The sequence below is a fragment of the Eubalaena glacialis genome, chromosome 1 (assembly GCF_028564815.1).
Source record: "Eubalaena glacialis isolate mEubGla1 chromosome 1, mEubGla1.1.hap2.+ XY, whole genome shotgun sequence".
Lineage (NCBI taxonomy): Eukaryota > Metazoa > Chordata > Mammalia > Artiodactyla > Balaenidae > Eubalaena > Eubalaena glacialis.
In genome coordinates, this window is record NC_083716.1 from 168,775,664 (window position 1) to 168,801,981 (window position 26,318).

Genomic DNA, 26,318 nt, shown 5'->3' on the forward strand with positions numbered 1-26,318 from the left:
TCGTCCAAGTTTACACAGTAATTTCAGAAGAACTGAACTTTCTCTTCAGTTTGTAAAACCCACAATGCTAAATTGAGTAACCTGTGGGACATTCAGGTCTTACAGGCTGGTAAACAGAAACATAAGATAGCAAGCTGCTCAGAAAAGAGGGCTACACCAGAAATGATCAGTTTACAGAGAGCAGGTAAAAATATGGAAGGGGGGAGGGAAGAGTGAGTTATAAGCATTTAAAGGCAGGAAGAGTAGCCCATATGGAGAAGCTAGTCCTGTTTTAGGGGACACTGTGGAGATTTCTTAAGGGAGAACTGAAATTGCTCATTCCTGTGGAAAGTTAGGAAACTTGGAGTAGGGGTTAGAAATTCACATTCCATATGACATCATTTCCATTTTAAAGGTGAAGAAACTGAAACTCAAATATTTAGTGCATTCCTAAGGGCTGACTTATAACCAACCCTTGTTAGGAACGGGTAGGACCAGGGCCTGCAATCAGGTCTTCTGTCTGTTACTTATACTTTGAGAACACAGCCCAGGTATATTGTGTCCTTAAAATCCCCTTAGAAAATTAGAGAAGTTCCCCATGGCTGGGCAGAACATAAATAAATCAGTTTGCCAGTGCTTATTCTGATTGGTTACAGTCTGCTTTAATTGTTAAATATTTTGACTCTCACTCCAGAAGAAGGTGGTGGGTGGTAGGAATAATCTTCCCTCATAATGCCATGTGTAAAACTTTAAGGACGGACATCACTTTAACAGACCAGGCTATGTCAAACATGGTGCCATAATTAGTATCCTAAGCAGATAGTGACTGTTCAGAGTAAAGGACTGTGTTATTAACTTTACCTTGGATCTCCCAGAACCTAGCATGGCAAGCACTCTCAATAGATATTTGCTGAATTACTTGATAAACAAATTTCCCCAAATCTGGGAAGCCTTTTCCAGTCTTCAGAGTCTTCTCAATCATGGAATATCTCCCATGCCTGCCCATTCTGAAAAAACATTTAATTAGAGCTTCAGCTTTTGACCTCTTTTGGTGTGGGTCTTTACGCTTTTTATCAGAGATGAGCTACAACATTATTCACCATCAGAATGTAGTCTTTAACTCAGATATGCCAGCACGGATGTGATGCTAAAAATATTTAACTGGTGGTATGACACAGGCACTGACCAATCAGAATGGGCAGCGGCCAGTGGGCCCTCCTGGTGCTGAACGCAGCCCTCAGCCACCCTGATCATTCATTCTTTCAGAATAGTGACCCTGCTTTCCTGTCTTCCTAAGATGAAAACTTTGCTGGTCAAAATTACATAAAATGAGAATCAGATCATATCCTTAAAATACAGACAAATCACAGAAAATATCCAAAACTCCTTTATGTCTATTTCTAAATTTAACCTAAGTTGACCTGTTGTAAAAGTGGCTTGAGCTAGCTTCCATTCTCTGTCCCTTCCTCCTAAAGTTGTATTAACCAACACAGGAATGGGGTTAGGGTGAAAGCAGCCAGCAAGCAAGAGATGTTACACATTAACTCTCTCCAGGATAAATGGTGTGACTGAAACTTCCTTTGTTTTAAGCCATTCTTAAAAGTGAAGACTTCAAGAATAGAGAGTGACAGTCAGTGTATGTGTTTGTACAAGCACACTGTTTAGGACAGATAAATGACAATGAATAAAGCTAAGTTTTGGAAACAGAACCATGTTCTAATTCTTACCAACTAACTGACTCAAGGAAAATCCCTTAACAGCAAACAGGGGGAAAGAGAATAAATGTGAGACCATATATATGAAAATAATGTTTTGTAAAATGTAGGTGCTAAGCAAATGTGTGTCATTGTTAGAGAGAGGCTAGCCTGTGGAAATGAAACCACAGGGATAAGATATCAAACTAAGCAAACTTATATGTTTAACAGAGTATTAAATGTTTCATTAAAATGAAAAAAGAAAGTGAAGACTTCAAAGGCAATACAATGCGATGGAAGAACCAAGGAACAGAAATTAATGGTCTTGTGTCCAATAATAAAATCCTCTAAACACTACAGAGTTCTGAACAAAATTTCTTAAAGCTACCTTCAAAAAACACCAGAGAACTCTTATTTTTTATTTAGGTCCCCTAATCAATTCAAACTAAATGTAATTATTATGCAGAACTTTTTTTTTTTTTAAAGCAAACTTTGCAAAAGAATGGTTACAAAAGGAAATTCATTGCTTCTTTTTCTATAAGTACTATGAGAAAGAGATCTTTTCTTATCATCCGTGAAAAAATCAGAGCAAAACCGCTCTCAGAGAATGTCTGTGCTTTAACTTAAATGTAAGAAGTGAACATCAGAGACACGAATGACTTTGAACTAGAGGAATAAAATCACTTTTAGTATTAATGCAGAGGTGGGACCATGGATACCTTTTATCTGTCTAAGACCCAGCAATTAATTGTTTAGAATACTCAAGCAATATTTTGTTGCCTCTGTAGCTGTAATAATTCAAATGGTTTAAAAATTCAATGAACAACCCAGCATAGTGCTCACAAAATATTTCAAACACATAACCACCAAAGTGAACACAACCCTGCCAAAATGTAAGATTCTCGAACAATAATTTTCACATAATAGTTATAACGCCATGCTGTGCGCTTCTTTATTTAAACACCATTTTTAAACCTTATTTTTATCCCCACTTTTAGCATCCATGTGCTATCCAGTGATAAAAGAGGATAGTCACAATAATGGACTTCGTTGATGCAGGAGACCAATTTAAACTATAGAACTGGAAAATTATTTGGAATAGAATGGTGGTGAACCCAAGACAGTAGAAGGACTAATCTGTTTCCTCACTGGAGGTCATCAAGTAACAGTATAAATAACCAACCCTGAATACTATGGGTGAAACCACCTCAGAGGTCTGTCCACTAATTTTGTACATAGAATACACAATTTTGAGAGTAACATTTTTATTGCTCTTTAACACCATAGGAAAGCACTGTCACCTACATTATCACATGAATCATAACATTTCTAAACTAAGGAATTCTGCATTTCATGGCAATGTCTCAAATTAGCCCAACAGGACACCAGCAGAGGTCCTGACATCCCTGATCTTATGTTTGAATAGATTGTTTTATCCTTGACAAAGTGCTTTCATATTCATTATCTTAATCATAATTTAGAGTTCATCATTGAGAAAGGAGGCTAAAATAAATGGTAACAAATTAGACACTGTCCATTGCGTGGAGAATGGTCAGGAGCAGTCTTCCTGAGCTTTGACCATTCTAGAACAGAACAATGGCCTGCACAGTACTTATCTCTAATTTTATTACCTTTAACACGTTTTCCTAATTGTGATCCAATTAAAGAATACCATCTATCGCATTGAAAATGTAATATGAAAGGAAATCATTATATAAATCTACCCAAAATCAATACTCGGTATGTTTTTTCTTTAAAATAGGGTGTATATGCATTTGACACTCCAAATGTTTCCTACAAGACATTTCAAAAGGTGACTCACTCAAAATATCCTCTTCACCAGAGGAATAAAAAGATTTCTAGTTGATGTTTTTCATTATTTTACTCACAAGAGTAAAAATGACATTTATCCATCTATTTATGCATCCAAACATATAAGATGCTTGTGTGTATATATGTGTATACATACGCATATACATCTATACATATATGTATAATATGTGTACTGGCTGTCCTGTTCTAGAAAGGACTTCAGGAAGTTAATAAAAAGGCATACCCTACAAGATAAAATAAAGGTAAAAAATCAATGGCAAGGAACACAGGACAAAGGGAAAATGAGGCAGGAGCAAAATGGCTTACTGAGAGAGGTCAATTGTTTCAAGTGCCTGACTTCTCATCGGTGGTTAAGCCTGAAGAGCTTGTCTAATGACTATCAACCAGCACTGATCAAACACAGCGAATTACCTGGAGATCAAGCACCTGATTGACAAGAAATCTATCATAAGCAGCTCTTCGGCACAAGCATACTTCACTGACAATTGGTCCTAACGATAACTCTGAAATGCAATTGTTAAGTGTAACCTGCATCATGATAAGAAAATGTATTTCTTTCCTTGTATCCTGTTGCATTGAAAATTGACAATTCAGTTAAAATATATAAAACTCTATAATCAGAAAATTTAATTAATATAACCTATTTCCTGACTAAACTGGAAGAGAGCCCAGTTATTGATTACTTGGAGATACAAGCTCCCGCCTTATTAATGTGTTTTATGCAGGGATATTAAATACCCCAAAAAACGGAAACAAGCAAGGTTCCAGGTCCCTAGAGAGACAAAGAGTAACCCTTTATTTCTCCCTTTCTTAGATCACAGAGCTGGAAGGAATCTGTCAAGGGTTTCAAATAGCTTTCATCTCACATGCCAACCCTGAAGAGTTGCTAGTGGTTGTGTCGTGTAGGGAAGGATTCTGAGGACCAGCCAGGCCCAGCAGGAAAGAGTGTTCTCATCTATTTATTAGAAATTCTGCCAGGGAAGAGGAAATGAGGCAGTACATTGCTGCTTACTTGCTTTATTCCTCATCTCAGTTCAATTTGTTGATGTCACCAGTGAGGAACTGGAGACTTAAAGTGCTGGGCTACTTATTTACCATTTCTCTTTAGATTTATTTTAGCTTGCCTTATTATAAAAACTATTTGACATGTTACAGAAATACACATAATAACAATAAAGAGATGTGAAAAACAGGATGAGAGATAAAATATATATATCATGGGGAGGATAAAGTTTGTCCTTGTGGCAAATTCTAAAGCCTTCATTTTCACCATGGCCCTTCCCAGCACTGGGTAATCTAGATTCATTGATATTTTACCTGCTCATCCCAGCGAATGTGAGTATGAATGTGAGTGTAAGTGTGCACGTGCGCGCGTGTGTGTGTGTGACAAATATGCACCCCAGGAATAGGTCCTGAGTTTGACTATCAAGAAACCAAGGCCTCTAAGAACCACTGCCCATTTATTTTGCTACTGTACTTTGAATTATTGGCAATAATACATTTCAAAAGGAGATTTTTAATGAATTCATGTATAGTAAAAAGTTATTAGTTCTGTCATAGCTATCTGGAAGAAATAAATATTTTTCTTTGATAATAAAAAAAATAGAAGTAAAATTTAAAAAAAGAAAAGAAAACAAGGCCTCTGCGGTTAGAGATTTGGACTCATACCTCAGCCTTCCTTTGTGCCATATAAAGGAGCATTTTATTCATTCATTCAAAAATATTCACTGATATTTGCTTGTAATAGATAAACAAAAATAAGCAAATTACACAGTATGTTAGAGGGTGGTATTATAACAATTAGATAGCACAAGGCAAGAGGGATTGAGATATCAAATGCCAAGGTAAAGTGGAGGCAGATTACAATTTTTAAAAAGGTGGCCAGGGTAGGCTTGTTGAGAAGGTGACATTTGAGCAAAGTCTTGCAGGAGGTGAGGAGGTGAGTCAGGAGGATGTGGGGAGGAGCAAGGCAGTTATGTGAGGAGGAAAAACCAATGAAGGGCTGGAAGGCAGAAGCAGGCCTGGTACGTTTTAGAAATACCAAGGAGTCCACCATGGCTGGAGGAAAGCAGTAGAGGAGAATAAGGGGAGATAAGGTCAGAAAAATAATGGGGGAGGGGGGCAGGTAATACAGGATCGTGCAGCCATCATAAGACTTGTAAATGACGAGTAAAGTGAAAAAGCCACTTGGGGTCAGCAAGCCAGGATGACTGAGTTCCCTGTCTTTGGAGACAGGGCCGACGTGTACATTTTGTGCAGATGTGGACAGCAGCAGGGTACACAGATTTTAGGAACATGCCCAAAGATATTTATCTTTATGGCTCGTATTGGTCCATAACGTGAAAAGACATGCTCGGATTGTGACACATCCTGGCAACTGTGCCCGTGTGGCAGCAGTGCTCCTGAGATCGTACTGCTGGGAAGGTTTAGAAAGCAAGAGCAAGACAAGTGGAGAGTGAGGGGTTGCCTGATTTGCTGCAGTCTGAGGTCATTTATGAAGTATCACCTCGTCATTTCTCTTCAACGTGGTATTAAAATTCTTCCTGGACATTTGTAAGTGGTGGGCCCACAGAGGAAACCTTGGTCTGGCAAGTATCAGAGGTCAGAAAACCACTGAATCTATATATAGACAGTCCTCGACTTAACAGTGGTTCGACTTAACACCTTTTTGACTGGTGCAAAAGGGGTATATGCATTCAGCAGAAACTGTACTTTGAATTATGATTTTTGATCTTTTCCCAGGCTAGCAATATGTGATACTGTCTCATGATGCAGGGCAGCAGCTGAAGCTCCAGGTCAGCCACGCGATCACAAGGATAAACACCCAATACACCTATAACCATTCTGTTTTCCACTTTCAGTGCAGTATTCAATAAATTACATGAGGTATTCAGCACTTTATTATAAAACAGGCTCTGTGTTAAATGATTTTGCCCAACTGTAGGCTAATGTAAGTGTTCTGAGCACATTTAAGGTAAGCTGGGCTCAGCTATGATGCTCAGTAGGTTAGGTGTATCAGATGCTTTTGACTCAGGATATTTTCAATTTACAATGGGTTTATCAGGACATAATCCCACATTGTATGTCGAGGAACATCTGTTGTAAGACTGGGGTATAAATGAACCCTATAAAGAAATAATACCAATCCTGAAAAACTCATAACCGACATATCATTACTGTCTACGCAAGCCCAGTAAAGGCTGGTGCTGTCAGAACAGACATCCAAAAAGAGAGGAAAGCAGAGGGCAGGGAGAGAGGAAACTAACTGTGGCATGATGACCTACTTCTGAAAGAAGAATGTTCCTTCAAGCTCAAGCCTAGGAATTTATCAGGAACTTGTAGTAGATAGAGAATAAAGCAGTTGCATAGCCCACAGGAGGTTTAGAAGCCAGAACCAAGTATTTTAAACTGTGATTTATTGAGCCACCAAAACACAGGTGAAATAAACGTCTACACCTAAAATACATATCCAGTAAAGTTTCTGAATGTTTCCTGTTTTCAAACATTAAAAAGAGGGACAATTAATTCAAGGTCAAAGTGAATTCTAAGTGAGAATGGGTATAAGAAAAGCACAGTTTAAAAAAGCCTTCCTGGGACTTCCCTGGTGGCGCAGTGGTTAAGAATCGCCTGCCAGAAGACCTAAATAGACATGTCTCCAAAGGAGACATACAGATGGCCAAGAAGCACATGAAAAGCTGCTCAACATCACTAATTATCAGAGAAATGCAAATCAAAACTACAATGAGGTATCACCTCACACCAGTTAGAATGGGCATCATCAGAAAATCTACAAACAACAAATGCTGGAGAGGGTGTGGAGAAAAGGGAACCCTCTTGCACTGTTGGTGGGAATGTAAATTGATACAGCCACTATGGAGAACAGTATGGAGGTTCCTGAAAAAACTAAAAATAGAACTAACATACAACCCAGCAATCCCACTACTGGGCATATACCAGAGAAAACCATAATTCAAAAAGACACGTGCACCCCAATGTTCATTGCAGCACTATTTACAATAGCCAGGTCATGGAAGCAACCTAAATACCCATCGACAGATAAATGGATAAAGAAGATGTGGTACATATATACAATGGAATATTACTCAGCCATAAAAAGGAACGAAACTGGGTCATTTCTAGAGACATGGATGGACCTAGAGACTGTCATACAGAGTGAAGTAAGTCAGAAAGAGAAAAACAAATATCGTATATTAATGCATATATGTGGAATCTAGAAAAATGGTACAGATGAACTGGTTTGCAGGGCAGAAATAGAGACACAGATGTAGAGAACAAACGTATGGACGCCAAGGGGGGAAAGCGGTGGGGGGGGGGTGGGGGTGGTGGTGGGATGAACTGGGAGATTGGGATTGACATGTATACACTGATGTGTATAAAATGGATGACTAATAAGAATCTGCTGTATAAAAAAATAAATAAAATTCTAAAATTAAAAAAAAAAAAAAAGAATCCGCCTGCCAATGCAGGGGACAAGGGTTTGAGCCCTGCCCCAGGAAGATCCCACATGCTGCGAAGCAACTAAGCCCATGCGCCACAACTACTGAGCCTGCGCTCTAGAGCCCACGAGCCACAACTACTGAAGCCTGCGTGCCTGGAGCCCGTGCTCCGCAACAAGAGAAGCCACCGCAATGAGAAGCCTGTGCACCGCAACGAAGACCCAACGCAGCCAAAAAAAAAGAGCCTTCCTTTTCCTTAAAGATGTCAACCAAGCTAAGATTTGCTGGGAATCAGGATTTTGAGTATTTGCTGATTTTAATGTTTACTGACAATCAGGGAACAGCTGTACATCCACTTATGTCTTCATGTCTTTATAGGGCCAAGAAGAGGTTTTCCTTTCCAATGGAAACGCCATTGGATAGTCAAAAATACCAGCATTCCCGAGAGAGCCACTTTGATAAGAATGATTGCGGTAAAAACTGATAAAAGAAGATGACCCAGCAAAGTCCCATCTACTGTGATTTTAAAAGGGGTAGTCAAATAGAGAGCACGAGAAACATTTATTTATATTTCTTTCCATAAAAGCTTGAGACTGCTGGCAGAAATATAAGTAACACCACAAGATAGAAATAGATATGGAGTTCAAGGTGAAGGGAAAATAAACCCAGGAGTAGAGTTACTACACAGACATGCGAACCAGAAAGTGAAGTCCCACAGAACTGCCAACAGGGGATGCAAATTTGGCCTAGGACTTCCTAGCAGTCAAAATGAGAAGAAATACAACAGTTACAAAACTAGTGTTTGTCAGAGTAAAAGCAAGTCCAGGGCTCAGGAGAAGTTCTGACTGTTCCAGCTCTGAGGCCAAAAGAAGCCTCCTCCTGTAGGTCTTCCTGAGGCCACAAGTTAGGTGCAAAGCCAGGTCAGATGACAGCACGGCGCCCGAGTACCCCGGTGGCGTGTGCAATTCTACCAGGGCAAACAGCTCTGTGGTTACCATACTACACTCTCTGCTGACTCTGCAGCATCCAGGGATAAAATCCACACTCCCTGGAACAGTGGTTATCAAGTTGGGCTCTAAAGAGGTGCTTTCGGAATTCCACCAATTTTCTCTTGGAATTCAATTTCTTAGCCTTTAAATACAAAAACCAAAACACCAGACAACCCCCACATAAACCCCACCAAGAAAACCAAACAGGAAACGCAAGCAAATATACAGCACAACACATTTTATCACACCGATAACCACCCTCACATTAAGTCTCTTCAAGGGCAGACTCTGGGTCAATGTGTCTCCTGCCATCTCTTCTCGTACATTTGAACTGCTTAAAAATGAGTCACCGATTAGGAAAGTTCTAATTCTGCGTCGGTATTCTGGAAATTCAAGCCTGCACACGTCCATTCATATAAAATTGTACAAATAACCTACACATACATCACGTTCAAACAAATGACAGGCCAGGAGCAGGTACAACTAGTTGGCGTACACCCTCACCGTGACCATGGCTATTAAGCCACCTGTACAATAATAAGCATTGACTCACAACAAGGTAACATCATTAAGACTGGTCCCAACCGTACTCTGAGGTGCCCCTGGTCTGACCTTTATACCTATCATGAGGCATGCGAATAGCTGTATTACGTCAATGTCAAGACAAAAAAACTTCTGGTTCTTTCTAGCTTTTGGATCAGATTAATTCAAGACGATACTAAGAAGATAAAATGAGCTGTTAGAAGATTGGTACCTCTGCAACTGCTTATGGATGTTAAGTATTTTTCACTAATACTATACCGCCAAAAGGGAAACAGAAATATTCTAGATGTGAAGCTGTTGATACTGTTCTGCAACCGTCAGAAGTCCCAACCTCAAATTTCTGAGTTCATCAAACTGCCTCATCATTCTCCCTGATGAATTTTATAAATGTTACAAATCTGCATTTATAAAATACATACTAAAAAAAATACTGGTTTGAATTATTTGTATAGGTAGTTCTGTTTAAAATTTCATTTGACCGAAGGCCTTTTCTACTAAAAAATTTCGAAACCCCTTCTGGCTAGGGTAGTCCTATTAAAGATAGGGGGATACTGATCCCGTCAACCCTTGGAGATTGGGTGGGGCCCATCATTTCCAGCACTGAGCAGCCTTGCCAGCTGATGATATACCAGTCTAATCTAATCTGATATCAATATAATCGAATACAAACACTATCCTCTTCTACGTGTGCCATGACAAGGTTGGGAAGCTCTGTGATGAACAAAGGAACTACAAATCCTTCTGGCAATTTTTCATAAATCTGATTTCTTCCAACAGCTTTTGACAAGAGCTGCAGTGGAGAGGACAAAGTTGAGTTCTTTGGCAAGAAACTGAAGTGCAGATATTGCATACTCATGATTAAGGGCAGAGATGAGGGTAGAGTTTCATTCACTCCTGAAAAGTAAAGAGAGAAATCAAGATATGGGTGGTGGGGGAGACGATGGGATGTTTTCCCAGGCCTGCCACTTCCTAATTTTGACTCCAAGAAGGTCACTTAACCTTCTCTGAACCGCAGCTTTCTCAATTATAACATGAAGGGACTAAATCAGTAGCTCGTAACAGGGATTGAACATCAGAACCTCCGGAGAGCTTTAAAAAATACATTAATGACAGCAGTAACATTCATACGTGCCAGGAAATGTTCTGAGCGCTCCACATGTATTAACCCGTTTAGTCCCCACAAGAACTCTGTTTTGTAGGTGCTATAACAGGTGAGGAAACTGCGGCACAGAAAGGTTGAGAAATTTGCCCAATTAAGTGGCAGAGCCGGGTGGAAGGATCCAGAGCCTGTGCTCTTTAGTACAACTGCAGGTTACACTGACTCTCTCCATATGTATGTACCTCTGAATCTTCTGACTCAGAATCTACTGAAGGGCCTGGACATGCAAATTTTGATTCTGGTGAGCACTCCTCGTTCACAGCCACTTGAACTAGAAGAGATGTAAAGTTCTGTGATTCAGCCTGGAGATGAAAAAAGTGCCACAGACTTTTTAGTTAAGTAAATGCTCAAGTTCTTTGGCCTCAAAGATCTCAGTCAAAATTAAATGGGTTTGGCTTTTAACAGTTAAATTGCATGGTATCAAACAACAACAAAAAAGATAATGAATAAAGAGATAGTAGGAAAAATTTAGGAAACAAAATGTTATCTAGCTAGTTAAGTAGACAGACTACACAGGGTTACTTAAGTAGATTAAGTAATGGAGTAAAACCTAAGCCTATAAACGGGCAGTAACAATAATATTTTCATAATTTTTGGCTTACATTTGGGGGTGAAGATGAAACATTTTGGAAAAACCCTTGGAAAGTATCAGTGCTCCCATCCAAATGGGCCAGAGGTCTCTTTGTTCCAAGGATCACAAATAACTGCCTCTTTGTTCCATCTTTAAAGAAACAATCCTTATGCTACCAGAGTGGCCTTTGGAAAGATGGAACTCTGCACGTACATGCTGATACAGTAAGTCCCCTACATACGAATGAGTTCCGTTCTGAGAGCACGTTTGTAAGTCCAACAAAGTTAGCCTAGGTACCCAACTAACACAATCAGCTATATAGTACTGTACTGTAATAGGTTTATAACACTTTTCACACAAATAATACATAAAAAACAAACACAAAAAATAAAACATGTTTAATCTTACAGTACAGTACCTTGAAAAGTACAGTACAACAGCTGGCGTACCGGGGCACATTCGCATCTTTGAAAGTTTGCAACTTGAAGGTTCGTGTGTAGGGGACTTACTGTAATCCAGAAAATGTTCGTTTTTCATACAGATTCCCTCACAGACGTCTGAGTAATAGAGTCAGAAAGATGTTATGGCATAAAGAGAAAACGAGGAAGACAAGTGATTCTGGTCCCATAAGCAAGTTTAACCAATTTAGACAAGTTTAAGCCTGGTATGGCCAGGTCAGTGAGGGCACAGACGGCCAGGAGGAGCAGGAGTCCATGTCCCCTGGCACAGCCATGAACTTGGTCAGGTTTGTTTGTGTTATGAGTGCACTTCCCCTCTAATTCTAGATACCCCATTTAGGGAAATGTGTCCTCCTCTCCTCCCACTCAGTCCCATGGCTCTCTTACAAAATCTCTTCTCAAAAGTCTCCAGTCTGAAGCCAAATGGTCCTATCAAGGGAGTTGCAGAGCATGTGATTAAACAAAAAGCAACTTTTTAAAAAGTGTAAGCCCCTAAAACTGAACTATAAAAAATTATGAAAATAATGACATGTTGGAGGAATATATAGATCGAATGGTTGACCATAAGGGCTATATCGGCGGAAAGTTTCCAATATACAGTATTCCAGCTGACAAATCATCAGGTTTAATTACTAGTCTCTCTTCTGCACTGAAGATTCTTCAGTCTGGAATTGACGTGTTGTTTCTTTCCACTTAATAGCCATATCAAAAGCACACAAATTCATAAAGCAAACAGGTACTCAATTTGAATTTGCAGAGAGTAGATGAGAATTTGCAGGCAAGAATAGAAAACAAGCTCTTCCTCCTGACCCTTATATCTGTTAAGGGTACCAAACTCCCAGTTTCCTACACTCAAAATCTTACACTCATCGAATCATCTTCCTCTTTGGACCTACCCTCTTCCCAGTGAAGTACAAGCCTTCTTCTGGGATTAGAGAACCCCATGATATGGTCCTAGTGAAGACCAGACAAGGCAGGCAGCCAGCCTAGTACTGGCTTTAAACCTGGCCTTGAGCTGCTCACCCAGCCATGAAGACTCATTCAAATGCCAAGCTTTTCTTGATGCCCGCCCAATCATATGCAATCACGCCCTATCTTGTAATCTCCACAGCACTTTCTGTCTCTCACATGATACACCACATTCTGGTCTACATGATGTGTGAAGTTTATTTTCCATATAAGACAAGAACCTCCCTGAGGGTAGGAAATGTGCCTTACCCAGTGCAGTATCTAGCAAAATCAAAGGCATGATGCTTAATAAATAATGGAATTCACCACTCACTTACTTCTACTTTAATTTCTCCTCAGAAGAGGTTTGGTCTTATGTTTTAATCAGATTTATACTTCTAGTAAAATTATAATGCTATGTTATGCCATTTTGTAAAGCACTGTTGTTTGGATTTGTTAGATGGGGATCCCTAAAAGAATGTTTCTTTTTGTAATGCACTAAGACCCTCAGGCATCAAGCAAATGACATACCTTCTCTGTACTGTGTAATCTCGGGAAGCGGCACACTAGACAGCTAACCAGGAGCTGAGCTGTGTATAACCAGCTACATTAGAAGGGATTACTTTGTTAGATGTCAGGAAAGATGAGGTCCTCCTCTATCCTCCCGCCTTTAGCTTGAGCTTTTGATTCTGTTGGCCACTCAAGCGGACTTAAAGAAAGCGGATTTTTCTAACAAAATCTTGTTAAATCTATCATGGCTGAATATCTCTTTTAGGATCCTGGAGAAATGAGTCTTTTTATAGCTTGTGGTAAACAGAGGAACGTGGGCACTGATGAAGGGAGGATGAAGATAATGAACTGGCATTCAGAGTATGTTTGGGGAAGTAGAAAGCACAGTGGTTCGGAGTATGGGCTCTAGAGTCAGACTGTCCAAGCTCAAGTCCCAGCTCTACCATTATCAGCTGAATTATCCTGAGCAATAAGAGAAGAAAACTTCTCTCAACTCCATCTTTAAAATAAGGATAACAGTCAGACAGAGAAGACAAACATCATATGATAACACAGGTGGAATCTAAACAAATGATACAAATGAACTTATTTACAAAACAGAAATAGATTCACAGACATAGAAAGCAAGCTTATGGTTACCAAAGGGGAAAGTGAGGGGGAGGGATAAATTGGGAATTTGGAATTAACAGATACACACTGCCATATATAAAATAGATAAACAACAAGGTCCTACTGCATAGCACAGGGAATTATAGTCAATATCTTGTAATAACCTATAATGGAAAAGAATCTGAAAAAAGAATATATATTTTCTAAAATTTTAAATAAGTTAAATTAAAAAAATTTTTTAATTTATTAATTTAAAAAATTAATTAAAATTAACTTTAATCAATTAATTTTTTAAAAGAAGTTAAAAAAATAAAATGGGGATAACAATACTGCTCATAAAGTTGTTCTTAGGATTAAATAATAAAACATCTGGCACAGTCCCCGGGACACAGGAAATATCTGTCAAAGGTTAGCTGCTGGCATTATTCAGGTGTTTACACATTATGCAGAAATGTTTTACATACATTTATTATAGAATGAAGATGGGGAAAGATGAAGGGAGAGGTTGTACATTTCTAATATTCATGCTAACCCATTAAGGAAATTCTAAGTCAAACCAAGCACAATTGCCAAATATAGACTTAAGGCTTTTATTCCTGATGATACCTTCAACTTCATTTAATGGTTAAACACCCCCAAGCTGCTGCCACAGAAACCTAAGGTTCATACAGAGGAACAGGGGATGAACATGAACTAAAATCCACCAGCTCTCACAGAGAAGGAGAGGATGCTCTTGAAAAAATTCTTGTGATTCTGGCCATTATCTTCAGTGTTGGCTTCCCAATTAACTTCTGCTAAGGCTAACATTGAAATTGGTTTGCCAACAGTGTGTGCAGTATTTGGGCAATACAGGGAGGAAGGCTTTTAATCATGTCTAGGAATAACAAAACGAAACCCTTAAGAAAAAGGTCAACTGACAGTAAGGAGGGTTGGCTAAATCTCTAAATATCCATGCTTGCCAGCAGATTTTACACAGAGAATAAATTAGAAAATAGACATAATTGAGGGTTTCTGCCAAAATATCAAATGCATGCATGCAGTACGTACTTGGCAATAACTAATATTTGAGGTTTCAACTACTTGTGATGACACTGAAAGTCTCCGACCTGTAGTAATTTTAGATTTTGCTGCGGTATGTATTTGAATCGTGGGCACTCAGACAGAGGGAAGTGAGTCATGCAGCCAGTGAAGAAGCGTAGCCCATCACCCAGGGTCCATATTTCAAGAAGGTTTTGCTCTAATTGTGTAGCAGTAACTCTCAAGAAGGGATTAAACATTGTGTTAATTTTTGAAAATTGCCCACCCCCTAAAAAAAGCCAACTGATAGTTCTAATGATAAAAATAAAGAAAGAGCAAAGAGAGGTCTAAGAAAGAGATGGTTCTCTACTGGAAAGCAGGTATTTGTGGAGAATTTTTTTGATGCTGAAATTATTTTTGTGAAATTCTGGGATTTCCAAAAGTCTTCAGACTGTATCTTGGTACGTCAAAGATCTATTGCACACAAAGTATTTCTTAAAGTGCCAGAATTCTTTCATACCAAGAAGGAAAAGGAAGCAATTAACATGAACAAGAAAACAAACGATTTTATATGGCTTATCCAAGAGATGACTAGGGAGATACACACTGCTAAATACACACTGTTGCTCCTAAACTCTGAAATCTGCTTTGACTTCCATTTTTAGAGAGAAAAAAAGATCACAAAGATGATATATAGCTTGCTCAGTGTCTAATGCATCCTGTTTTACTCTTTGACTATATAGACTCTGACTGGAATATTGTCCATGAAGAAAGAGTTAAATTACAATTAATGACTCAATATTTTGATGCAATAGATTGGCACACCTTTTTAAAAGAGTGAGATAAAGTCTGAAAACTTCACATCTTAGATCACAATTTTCAGAAAATGCCCAATTTTCTTGGTCTAAGCCCTCTTTGAATTATTATGTGTCACCCTCTTATGCTAGTAATAATAAAAGAAGCCAAGTCCCAGAAACTATTGCTAACAGTATTTTATGTTCTGAGAATCTTCTAGATCGATGAAGAAAGAATTATTGAGAGGATAAAAATTAGCTGCTTTACAGAACAAAAACATTTGGAACTTAAAAGAAATCCTATTATTTACCATATAAATAAAATCTATATATACGCAAGGAGCTATATAATAGCAACAGAAAGAAAAATGGCATGCATTTGCTACGATTAACTGTGGCAAACATCATCTTAACTCAATTTCACTTTTGGGGAGAGTTTTTTTAAGTACTCCAGTCAATAAAACATTTTTGTTAAGGCACACATTTAATGAGAGAACTATTTTTTTAATCACTCTATGTTTCTGTTAACTTTTCTTTTTCTGACTGTCTTTCAAAGGAATCTGAGAAATAAAATTTTGCTAGATACAGTTTTCAGTACCCTTGTAAAATGCAATTTTAAAAAACCTAAAAACTCAAATGGCTTTGGAATACAATACAACTCAGTATGTCCAAATTTCAATTATCCTAGAGGCGGTGGATACCAAAGAAAAAACCATCTGTGGGTCTTTCATTGTTGATGTGCGTGACTTAAATACACTATGACCACCACCGCCGCTACCACTAAGACACTACTTCAACTTGCCTAGAAACGTCACTTGAAGGGTAAAGTATGCCTCAAAGAGATATGTCAGCTTCTAATTTAACCCTATATCAAGAGCTATGGGTCTGTAAGAGTCACAAGTCTGACTTCAGAATAATACTGAATGTAGGCAATAAAATCTTTTGGTCCATGTCTTTCATGTCTGTACAGCTGTCTGAATACTCCAGCATACATCCATGTGGGCTGTGTGTGTGTGTGTTTCTTTCCTAAAGTAAATGTATTAATAACTTAGGGTATGTTCAGGCTTCTTGGACTGAGTCATTTGGGGATACCTGAATGGCCTTAGCTTACCTGGCTTTAAAGTCTCTCTTCAATTTGAAAGTGAGAATCAGATCACTTTTGGGTGGAGTGATTTTTCCTACTTCATCACAGGATCATTGTTTTGTTTTCAATTTAAGGTACTCCCATTTCATGCACTTTATATAAATTCCAAAGGATTTCATATATACCTGGGATTTCCTAATAGTGGGTCTGTCAGGCCCTTGTTACTTTCAGGGTAAACACTTAAGGTTTAACTTCCTATTAGGGTTAAAGGTTGATTAATTAAGCATAAAAAAACTGTATTCATCTTACTAGAATGCCTTCACTTTCAAATTTACCCTAAAAGTAGCCTAATGATTTTGAAATAAAAGGGATGATCATTTTATTCCAGGGTAGAGAAAAAAGAACTTTCAGCAGATAAACTGCTTAAGAAATTTTAGAGTTACAGAGATAAATGGAAATGTATAAAGAATTATTCCTTATCATTTCAAGTTGTCCATTTTCCTAACAGTTGCCCTGACTTTTTACTATAGCCAGAACTTAAATTATTCTTTTAAAGTCAGTGTTCAACAAAAAAACTAGTGGTTTCAGAAAAGTATTTAGTTCAGTGGGCCCTGTTTGTGGGTTGTACGAATGAATAAAAGCATGGCCACATCTGGGAAACACAAGGAGAGGCTGGAGTTTAGGGTTTGAGAGAGAATCAGTGAGAGTCTGTGCCCTTCCTGTGCACTCTCTCTCAGTTAGTGCAACTCACATTTTCACTTTATTCAAAGCTAAAGCCTTACAGTCATTTTAAATCATGCTTCAGTCCCCGCGTTCCTATCTCTAAGGCGCCCTGCCGTCCCAGTGCCTCTCCCCTCCATCTCCTATCACCACCCTGGTTGGTCGCCTATGACAGCCCCCTTCTCCAAGCCAACCTTCCGACTTCTGTCGTAATTACCATTCTGAGAAAGAAAGAAAACACTGAATTATGCTTCTCTTCCACTCCAAGGGCCAACTTCTCCTCTGTAACTAAAGAATAGACTCCAAACTTTTCAGCTTATTATTTTCAAAGTGCTAACGATATGCTCCCAAACTGCATCTCAGCCTCTCTTTGCTCTGCATCCACACTCTCCACTCCGGGCACCAGGAGCCCTGGCTAACGAACAACTGCTGAATGGCAGCTACGCATCAAGAAGTGTTCTTTGTGCTTTCTTAAACATCCAAGCACGCTCACATCTCTTGGGCCCTTTCGGAGGCCTGGAGGACACTATCATTTCCACCCCGCATGAAATCTACCTTGTCCTTTAAGGTTGAGAATCATCTCCTCCCTGAAAGCTACCCCAATCCCCTGGTATCGAGGTTAACGAAGACTTTCTCTGACCCCTCCCAGAACACTGCACTGATTATAACATTTACTTTATTCTGTCTTAAATTAGGGTTGGCTGTTTATGTCTGCCTCTGTTGATCTGTGCTGCTTTTCCGCTTTGCCTTTTTAAGAGTTGCATTATATTCAAAAGAATAAGGAAAACTTGCAGAAAACAGAAAACAAAGCGCTAGGAAATGAAAATATACTGGATATTACAACCAGGGAAACATCCTATATCAAAAATATTTCCTTTTAATTAGTAATAGGCTATAATATTATAAGATAGATTTAATTTCACATTTATATAAAAATCATGTTTTACTGTACTTTGAAATGAATTAGGTTATCTATTGAATGAAAGGGGAAAAAAAAAACCCAAAACAACTGGTTGACCAAGGATTGGTTTGGGAATGAGAAAAAGGTTGTAGAAGGTGGGAGGAGTAGAATACCTCATCTTGTTTTAATATCAATAGACTGTTTTTCCTTTAAAATAAGCTGTTGATACACTGAGTTATGCAGACCTTTTCATGTGATGTCAATATCACAGAAATGTCCATCCTTGGCCAACAGAGACCCACATATTTGCTCCTACTGCAAACCAGGAAGAACTATGGACCAAACCTTGTGCCCAAATACTGTTTTTGTTTGTTTGTTTTTATTGGACCAAATATTGTTTTTAAATTTTCAGAAAAAATAGTTGGGACACAACAAAAGATTTTACAGTATTATGACAAGGAATAAATCAGGGGTGAGTGGCATGAGGATAAAACTAGTCTTTTGTGAGTGAAGTGCTTCCACCCCACCCTCGCCCCTTGTCCCCCCCAAAAAACGCCTCAGGGAGAGAAGGTTGGTGGTTCATGTTAATATAACCTATTCTCTGGCTTTCCCAGCTTTCAGGATCAGAATCTGGTATTTTCTCCTTAATTTAAAATGTAGGATTACATATAATTTAAATTTATTCTAGTAGTTAGGATTTTGAGGAGCAAAGGCTCAGGCATGGAGAGACTAATATTTGCTCAATGACCTAGATTGTGGACCAGCTCCTTTCCTTATATTACTTGATTTAATCCTAATCACAACCTCATGATATAAGCATTATTTGACCCCTTTTACAGGCTACTGACTGAGAATAAGGTACTTGCCTAGCACTGCGGTAGGTAACTCTGGGGCACCAAAATCTTGCCACCCTGACCACCATGAGTTTATACTGTAGGTAAGAAATCTGTGAAGATGATATGCTGTCAGCATTACACCCAGTCACAGACATGCTGCTACATAACAGGCCCTTGGAGAACAGAACTGTATGGAAGTAAGATGCTGACTGGGAGGTGGGGAAGCATACAAATAAATAAGGAGAGGTTAGTGTGGTCCACGCATGGAGGCGGCAGGGGGAGCTTAGACTCGACCTTGGAAAATCAAGAACGGGCAACGGAGAGGCCCCTGAGGGGAGGCGGCAGCAGGAACAAATGGTTCTCGCTTGTCACCCCTCAGGGAGGGAGGGAGGGAGGAACCACCCAATTCTTCCGGCTCTGAGAACGAAGACAGGCCAGAGAAGAAGCCGCAGGGCTTGGTGACTAAGAGGATAATGGGGAAATAGCCAACATTGCTCCAAAGCTTCAACCTGGGGAGAGTAAATGTGGAAAAGTGACAGTTTGGAGAGGAAGGAGATAGTGTTGAATCTGAGGTGCTAGCAAGATATTCAAGTGGAAAAATCTGCAGAAAATTGGAAAGAGTGGAGAATAACCCTCTGAGAGGATGGGGCTGCAGAGGAACAAGCCAAGAAAACTTAAATCAAAAGAGCAAGGAGTTGAGGAGATGTGGACAACATGAAAACAAGCCAGAGGAAATAAGGGAGACGGAAGACGCCATGCAGTTTCAGCTGAAACTTGAAAGGAAAATGCAAAGGGTTAAGGTAGTGAGAAAATGGCAACACCAGCAGCCCTCCGCTCATCTGCCTAGAAAATCTGCCAGAGAAGTTGGAAGGGCAACACAGTCAGGCAAAGTTTTTTGTTTGGCTTGCTTTTAGAGAAGGCGGAGAATGAAGATTATCTAAAGGTCAGGGGGTAAAAGATGAGTCCTTTCTGTCACCCAGCTCATTCCATTTCCTAAATGTGCTGGTTAACTGGACTGATGTCTTCTTTTTGAGCAGATAACACTTTAGAAATAGGGTGCAGAGCTGCAGCAGCCAGAGTGGTCATGAGGTCCCAACAAGACTTCCTATATATACACACATCACAGTGTAGAAGTTCGCTAGAGCTGGTCAGCTTCTTTCATCAAATCCTCTTAACAAATTGATCTCCTTTCACTCCCTATCACCTGACCACCATCACCACTGTCACAGCTCTGCCCAGTCCTTCAGACCAGTGTCCTTCAAGTCACCGAAACTGACTACCCTCCAGTGTGAGCCCCCTTTCTCTCAGCCATGTTGACCTACACTTTCCAGTGTCCCGAGTCCCTCTTTGACTTGGGCTGAGGCTGCTTTTTCACTGCCAACTCTTGCGTTGACATCTGCTTTTTCACTGTCATTTCTTCGAACATTATAGCATCTGTATGTTCTACTCCAAACATAGCTTTTTAAAAATACTTTGTCTCCCTCTCCAGTTTTCACAATCCTCATGTCATTCTTGCCTTCAGGTTTCATGCATTGTTTGTATGTTATCAAGTCCCTGTTGCAAACATTCTTAGGTAGCTTTTTCCATTTTTCTGTTACATAACCCTCTAAAATATCCAAGTCCCCTAGAGACCCAAATTATTTGTTTCAATTGTTGCCCCTCCTACAATTCACGTTAATTTGTAAATTATAGTGCTACATTTTTATTTCTAAAATATTTTTTTTTAGAGCTATGAATTTACACCTATCTTTTCTGAGAAGCTTCTGAAACTTTTCTAAAAAATCTCTAATTATGTCCACTCAGTTTTTTAAGCTCTAGGATGAGTCACTTTTCCATAAGGTTCTTGTCACTTCCATGTGGCCAACTAGCTATTCCTTACTGGAAACAATTAAGTCCAGAACAGGAATGCTCCTTTTTGCTCTCTCCACATTTTAAGACACAAAATTGTCAACAAGACAAATCTGGTACTTATTAGATGCTCTGTGTTAAATGGAACGAATATCTGTTTTCAGCAGATATTGACATAGAGTTCTCTATTACTGTATGTCTTGCCTCTGTATAATACATAAAGAAAACTATCATCAGAGCTAAATATCAAACCTGGGGTTTTGCAAATGATAGGAGAGAGTGAGTGGCAAACCATTATTGCTGCTATTGATAACAGCGAAGAGACTGATGTCTACACATGCTGAGAAAATCCACATATGTCAAAGAGACCAACAACAACAAAGGAATGAATTTTTCAGATAAGATGATCAAATGCTCTTCTGCTGCATTTGGAATATGATTTGACTCAGTAAAAAAACTGCTGGTTTAATTTTTCAAATACATATTTACTACATATAAAACATGGTATTATTCTATTATTTTATGGTTGTTTAGCTCTATCCCCTTAATGTTACAACTCACCTTACAGGATTCAAAACTAGCTGAGGAACAATTTGTCTTCTGAAATCCTTTCCCCTTCTCTTACACCTCAAGAATGTGAGGGTTAGTTTCATTCTTTTGTGTCCTACAAAGTTATATTTTTAGCTCCTTAGACTTTAGGTGCTCTATCTACCTGTAATTATGTTGCAAAAGCAGAGGAAGATGCCTGTAAAGGTCAACAGCAGACAAGATAGCAAAAAGGCCTATTTGTGGTCTTGAACAGCTGCAACAGGGCAGGGCGTGCCTGGCAAAGTTCCATCTGACTCTGGTCAGGCATGACAAACCCCAAGAGCTGGACTTGCTTTCAAAGTCATCCCTAGCACAGAACATTATTTCACTGCCCTGGGAGCAAAGGCTGCAGTCAAAGTCCAAAGGGGCTGATCAGAAGGGTAACACGGGAAAGGCGGAGGGAGGGTCCTGAGGGTGATGGCCTTCGGAAGGCTCTCCAGATGCTGACGAACCACCTCCCGGTGTCCCACCCTCCTCTCTAAAAACACAACAGAGCAAAACCACCATCGCTCCTGATGGAAGGCCAGATGTTACTTTTAGTTCCAGTTTGGAAACGCTGCCCAAGTAAGTTTTGAAAAAATTTTTTTTCTTAAAGCAAGAAGTAATAAATTTATACTTTACCCAGTACAACAAAAATAAGATGCTATTAATCATATGTTTAGAAATGGAAATACTTTTCAGGGAACAGGAAACATTCTTTAGTGGACGTCCTTTTCCACAGTTATATAAAGTTCTGTTTGTGAGGGACCATGATTGTCTTTGGATAAATAAAAGAGGCTGTTGTACGTGTAGGCTTTTATAGCTTAAAGTGATTGGAGGCTTTTAGTCTTTACACTGTGATCTTTGCAACGTACAGTGCTTCTGGCTCCTTGGTTTAAACTAGTGCTTTCTTCCTTAGTTAATGTGATTGTAGCAAAGTAGCATACTTATATTCTATTTATCGACAAGCATATAATGCAAATTTCCTTTGGAACAAAGTTATACATGTATGCACATTTCATCTCAGGACACAGCAAGGGTGGCAGTGAGAAGAGGAATAGGAACTTTGGGAATAAGAATGCCCAGAGCTGAGGACTTCCCTGGTGGTGCAGTGGCTGAGAATCCGCCTGCCAATGCAGGGGACACGGGTTCGAGCCCTGGTCCGGGAAGATCCCACATGCCGCGGAGCAACTAAGCCCGTGCGCCACAACTACTGAGCCCGCGCTCTAGAGCCCGCGTGCCACAACTACTGAGCCCGCGTGCCACAACTACTGAAGCCCGTGCACCTAGAGCCCATGCTGCACAACAACAGAAGCCACTGCAATGAGAAGCCCGCGCACCGCAACGAAGAGTAGCCCCCGCTCGCCGCAACTAGAGAAAGCCTGCACGCAGCAACAAAGACCCAACACAGCCAAAAATAAATAAATTAATTAATTAATTAAAAAAAAAATAGAATGCCCAGAGCTGAGCGTGAACAACCCGGACCACAAAACTACAGGTGTGAGTGAAGACAGACTACCTTTGCCCCCCTGGCATTAGAGTTTATATGCGTTTAGGATTAAGTTAGACGGTAACTACCTTTCTGACAAACGGTGGCAACTAAAGTTTCTCTTATGATGAGACACACTGGCCCCGAGAGGTGCTTCCACAAAATATGAGCACTCCTCAAAAAGGAACCAGCCATGTTTTTAAACAATTCATAGCCTGCTTCTCATGCGCCAATAAAGTCAAACTCTACTGAGCAAATGCTCCAGTTTATTTTATTATATAGGCATTCTGTTGATCGTAATGCTGACTGAAAAAGCATCCAAGGACTCAAAACTTAGAAACCCTGTCAACTGTGACCAGAATGAGCGTTCACAGATTTGTCTTGTACTAAACCTCTCTTAGAACACAATTTATCTCACTCTGTAATATGATCAAGGAGATATTTAGGAGCTAAACACAAGAACAACTTCTACTTACGGCTGACACAGCTTCACCAGGTCCTGGTCTGTGGTGTTGGGAGGCAGCCCCCGGATATAGAGGTTCGTTTTGCTTAGCTGATCCCATCCTGAGTTGCTACTGCTACTACTGTTGTTATTACTGCTGGTGGTGCTGGGGCTGGGAGGGGCCATGGGGTGGGCTGGGACCAGAGACTGCTGGAAAACAAAGACGGCAGCGTTAGAACGCCAGACAGAACCGATTCGGCACCATTCAGAGGCTGTATGACCTCCCAACCAAGACGAAGTTACCAAGATACGCACACAGATTTATCTTCAGCTACTTCACCGCAGATTTTAATTTACACCTTAAAAAAGATCTGTTCATTCTACATAAATACCCTCTCCTTCAACATGAATAACAGGATTTTACTCAGCAGAATATTCTCTACCTACACCTGAAACAGGACTAAGTTTTTGTAAGATTTTATTCACATACTTTAAGGAACACATCTGATACTCAAAACGAACTTGCATAAAGTTATTGATAATATCATTTTAATCTTCAGTCATTTAGAAATCACTGGACTTTTGAAAAGGTTTTCAAATTCTGAAGGACACTTGACTGAAAGTTGCTGACAATTTTATTGAGATGATTCTTAGGGATTAAAAAAAAAAATTACTCTTCAAGTGTAAGGAAGTTAGGGTTCAGTCAAGAGGCTCAAATAAGGAAGACTTCACCTAGTTCTAAGACAGGCCCATGGCTTCCTTGAGACATCTGGATAAGATTCACAGGTCGGCTGCCTTTCGCTCTGGCTAACCTTGTGAAATTTAACCCCTGTGAGAATGGTGTAGAAGCTGGAAACCTTCCCAGGCCTGGCAGCAACCAAGGTAACTTTTACAAAGCCTGCATGCCAGGCTCGGTGTGGTTTCAGTCGGCAGCCACCTAGGAAGAATGTCTGAAAATGTACGCACATCAGATAATTGTTAACCAATCGAAAGAAACCACAGTTCTCTGTCCCTATGCCACACACATGACCTTTGAGGAAGTTAAATGGTTCAGTTTGACATGGAAGTCAGCACACCCCAAAGTGTCCTCACAGCAAATGCTCTGCAGTTTCACACCAGGACAGGAATTTTTTTTACTTCACATCTTCTAAATAATAAATAGACCAACCAAGGACATCACTGACACTGAGTAACAGTTTGAAGAGGTAAAATTAGTCACTAGACATTCAACAAAATTTTCAAATCTTACAGCTTGATTTTTACTACCATAAACAAGAAAATGAGGCATCTCTAGGACACAATTAAATTCCACTTTAGAAAGTTCAAAAAGTAGACCCCCTGCAATAAATATAACCTTGCTGACCTTGTCAGCAATCTCAACTTTCCAGGATAGATTATCTGGCTCTGCACCCAGTTTCTGCCATGGCCACTCTAACTCCACAGTATTATCCTGAGGCACTGGGCTCCTCATGAATCTAGACATGTAACCATTTCTTCATGGCCTATACTATGAAGATTCTTCTTCTCACTGCCCAGCGCCCTTGCTAAATTAAAGTCAGAGTCCAAACACCACTTTATCTCAAGGGATTCTTTTTCAGAAAGGAGAGTTGCAAGAAGGGTTAACAACAGTCAAAGTATAAATGAAGGCTGAACTTGAACCAGGAACATCAGCACTGCTTAATCCAAACAAAACCTGCCTGAGATCATATCCTATCAAATCTATTTGATTTATGCCCTTAATAAGCAGTCGAACTCAAATCCTTTCCTCTCATCCCTGTTTTTCTCTAAGGGATAAAAACTGCTTTCCAGGTATAAACTAAGCCCTTCTCCTGCTCTGCCACTGATGGCACCTCAGACCCCCAGCTGTGCCACACAGAGGTCTGTGTCCCTTCTCCAAAGTCACTCAATATAACTGCTAGCTGCAACCTGCAATCAGCCAGGCACCCTCTATTTCTCACTTCAGCGAAGAACAGAGGGGCTGGGAAGTTAACACATACATCGTCACCCGGTCCCTAGCCTTCGATTTACACAAAGAACTGATAGTTGTAGACATCTAGGCAAGACTGTAGTTCTTCTTAAATCACCTCTGATTAACATCCGAGAACCTGTGCTTGCCTCAAACACAGCTTTTCACCATAGGACCTGGTGTGTTCCGCGCTGCAGTCGGGGGATGAAACGTGGTCACCTGGGTAAGCCTTGCAGGGGTCTGACAGAAGCTGTGGCTTGGGTCCATGCCCACCTTGCAGTGGGATGACACCACCCAAAGAAAGTGAACCAGCAGGCATCTGCAAGACTGCATCCCAAGTCTGCCTCAGCTGTCACCTCTGCTCTTCCCTGGGGTGGAAAGTGGAGTGTCGGGCATGGACTTACACGATGAAAAGAAACATGTGGACGTGTGAGTTATCTGGAGATCTCTTGGACATGAAGGAGCGAGCTTTTATTTATGTATCTATATTTGGCAGAAGCAGAGCCGTGATCTGCATAGCTGATGGAATGCATCTTTGACCGGCCTCCATATTTATGACAGCAATATTTTCCCATGCTGTAAGTAGGTGGGGAGAATATACAGTCTGTGCCTCCCCACTTTCTCTCTAACCTACTCTTTGGGGGAAAGAAATCTCCTAGTATTCCGATCCCAGCTGGGAGAAGGGAGTTCCCGAATGCATCCTGAGGAGGATGACTGGTCTCTGGTGAGTCCTGGTGACCAAGGTTAAATTCAAATGTATCCTATTATCAACTCTCAGAAATAGCTGATGACTAAAGAGAAGAAGCATTAGATTAGTCCAGGTTGTCCATTTTCCATTTTCTGGTACAGAAAGTTTTAGATCAAAGATTGAGTTTTTAGAACTCATTGAAATTAAAAATTTAAA

The 26,318-nt window shown here is 39.9% G+C and overlaps 1 protein-coding gene across 8 annotated transcripts in view; it reads right to left on the reverse strand.

Annotated features, from left to right (window-relative positions):
* RBMS1 (RNA binding motif single stranded interacting protein 1) overlaps positions 1-26,318 on the reverse strand; it is a 214,114-nt gene that overhangs the window by 67,500 nt on the left and 120,296 nt on the right. For 6 of the 8 annotated variants that reach the window (XM_061184517.1, XM_061184478.1, XM_061184462.1 and 3 more), the window contains exon 2: positions 23,483-23,658. In XM_061184517.1, the coding sequence (XP_061040500.1) occupies positions 23,483-23,658 (176 nt within the window). The remainder of the gene's footprint in view (positions 1-23,482; positions 23,659-26,318) is intronic. The other 2 variants (XM_061184469.1, XM_061184498.1) reach the window with 1 other exon arrangement.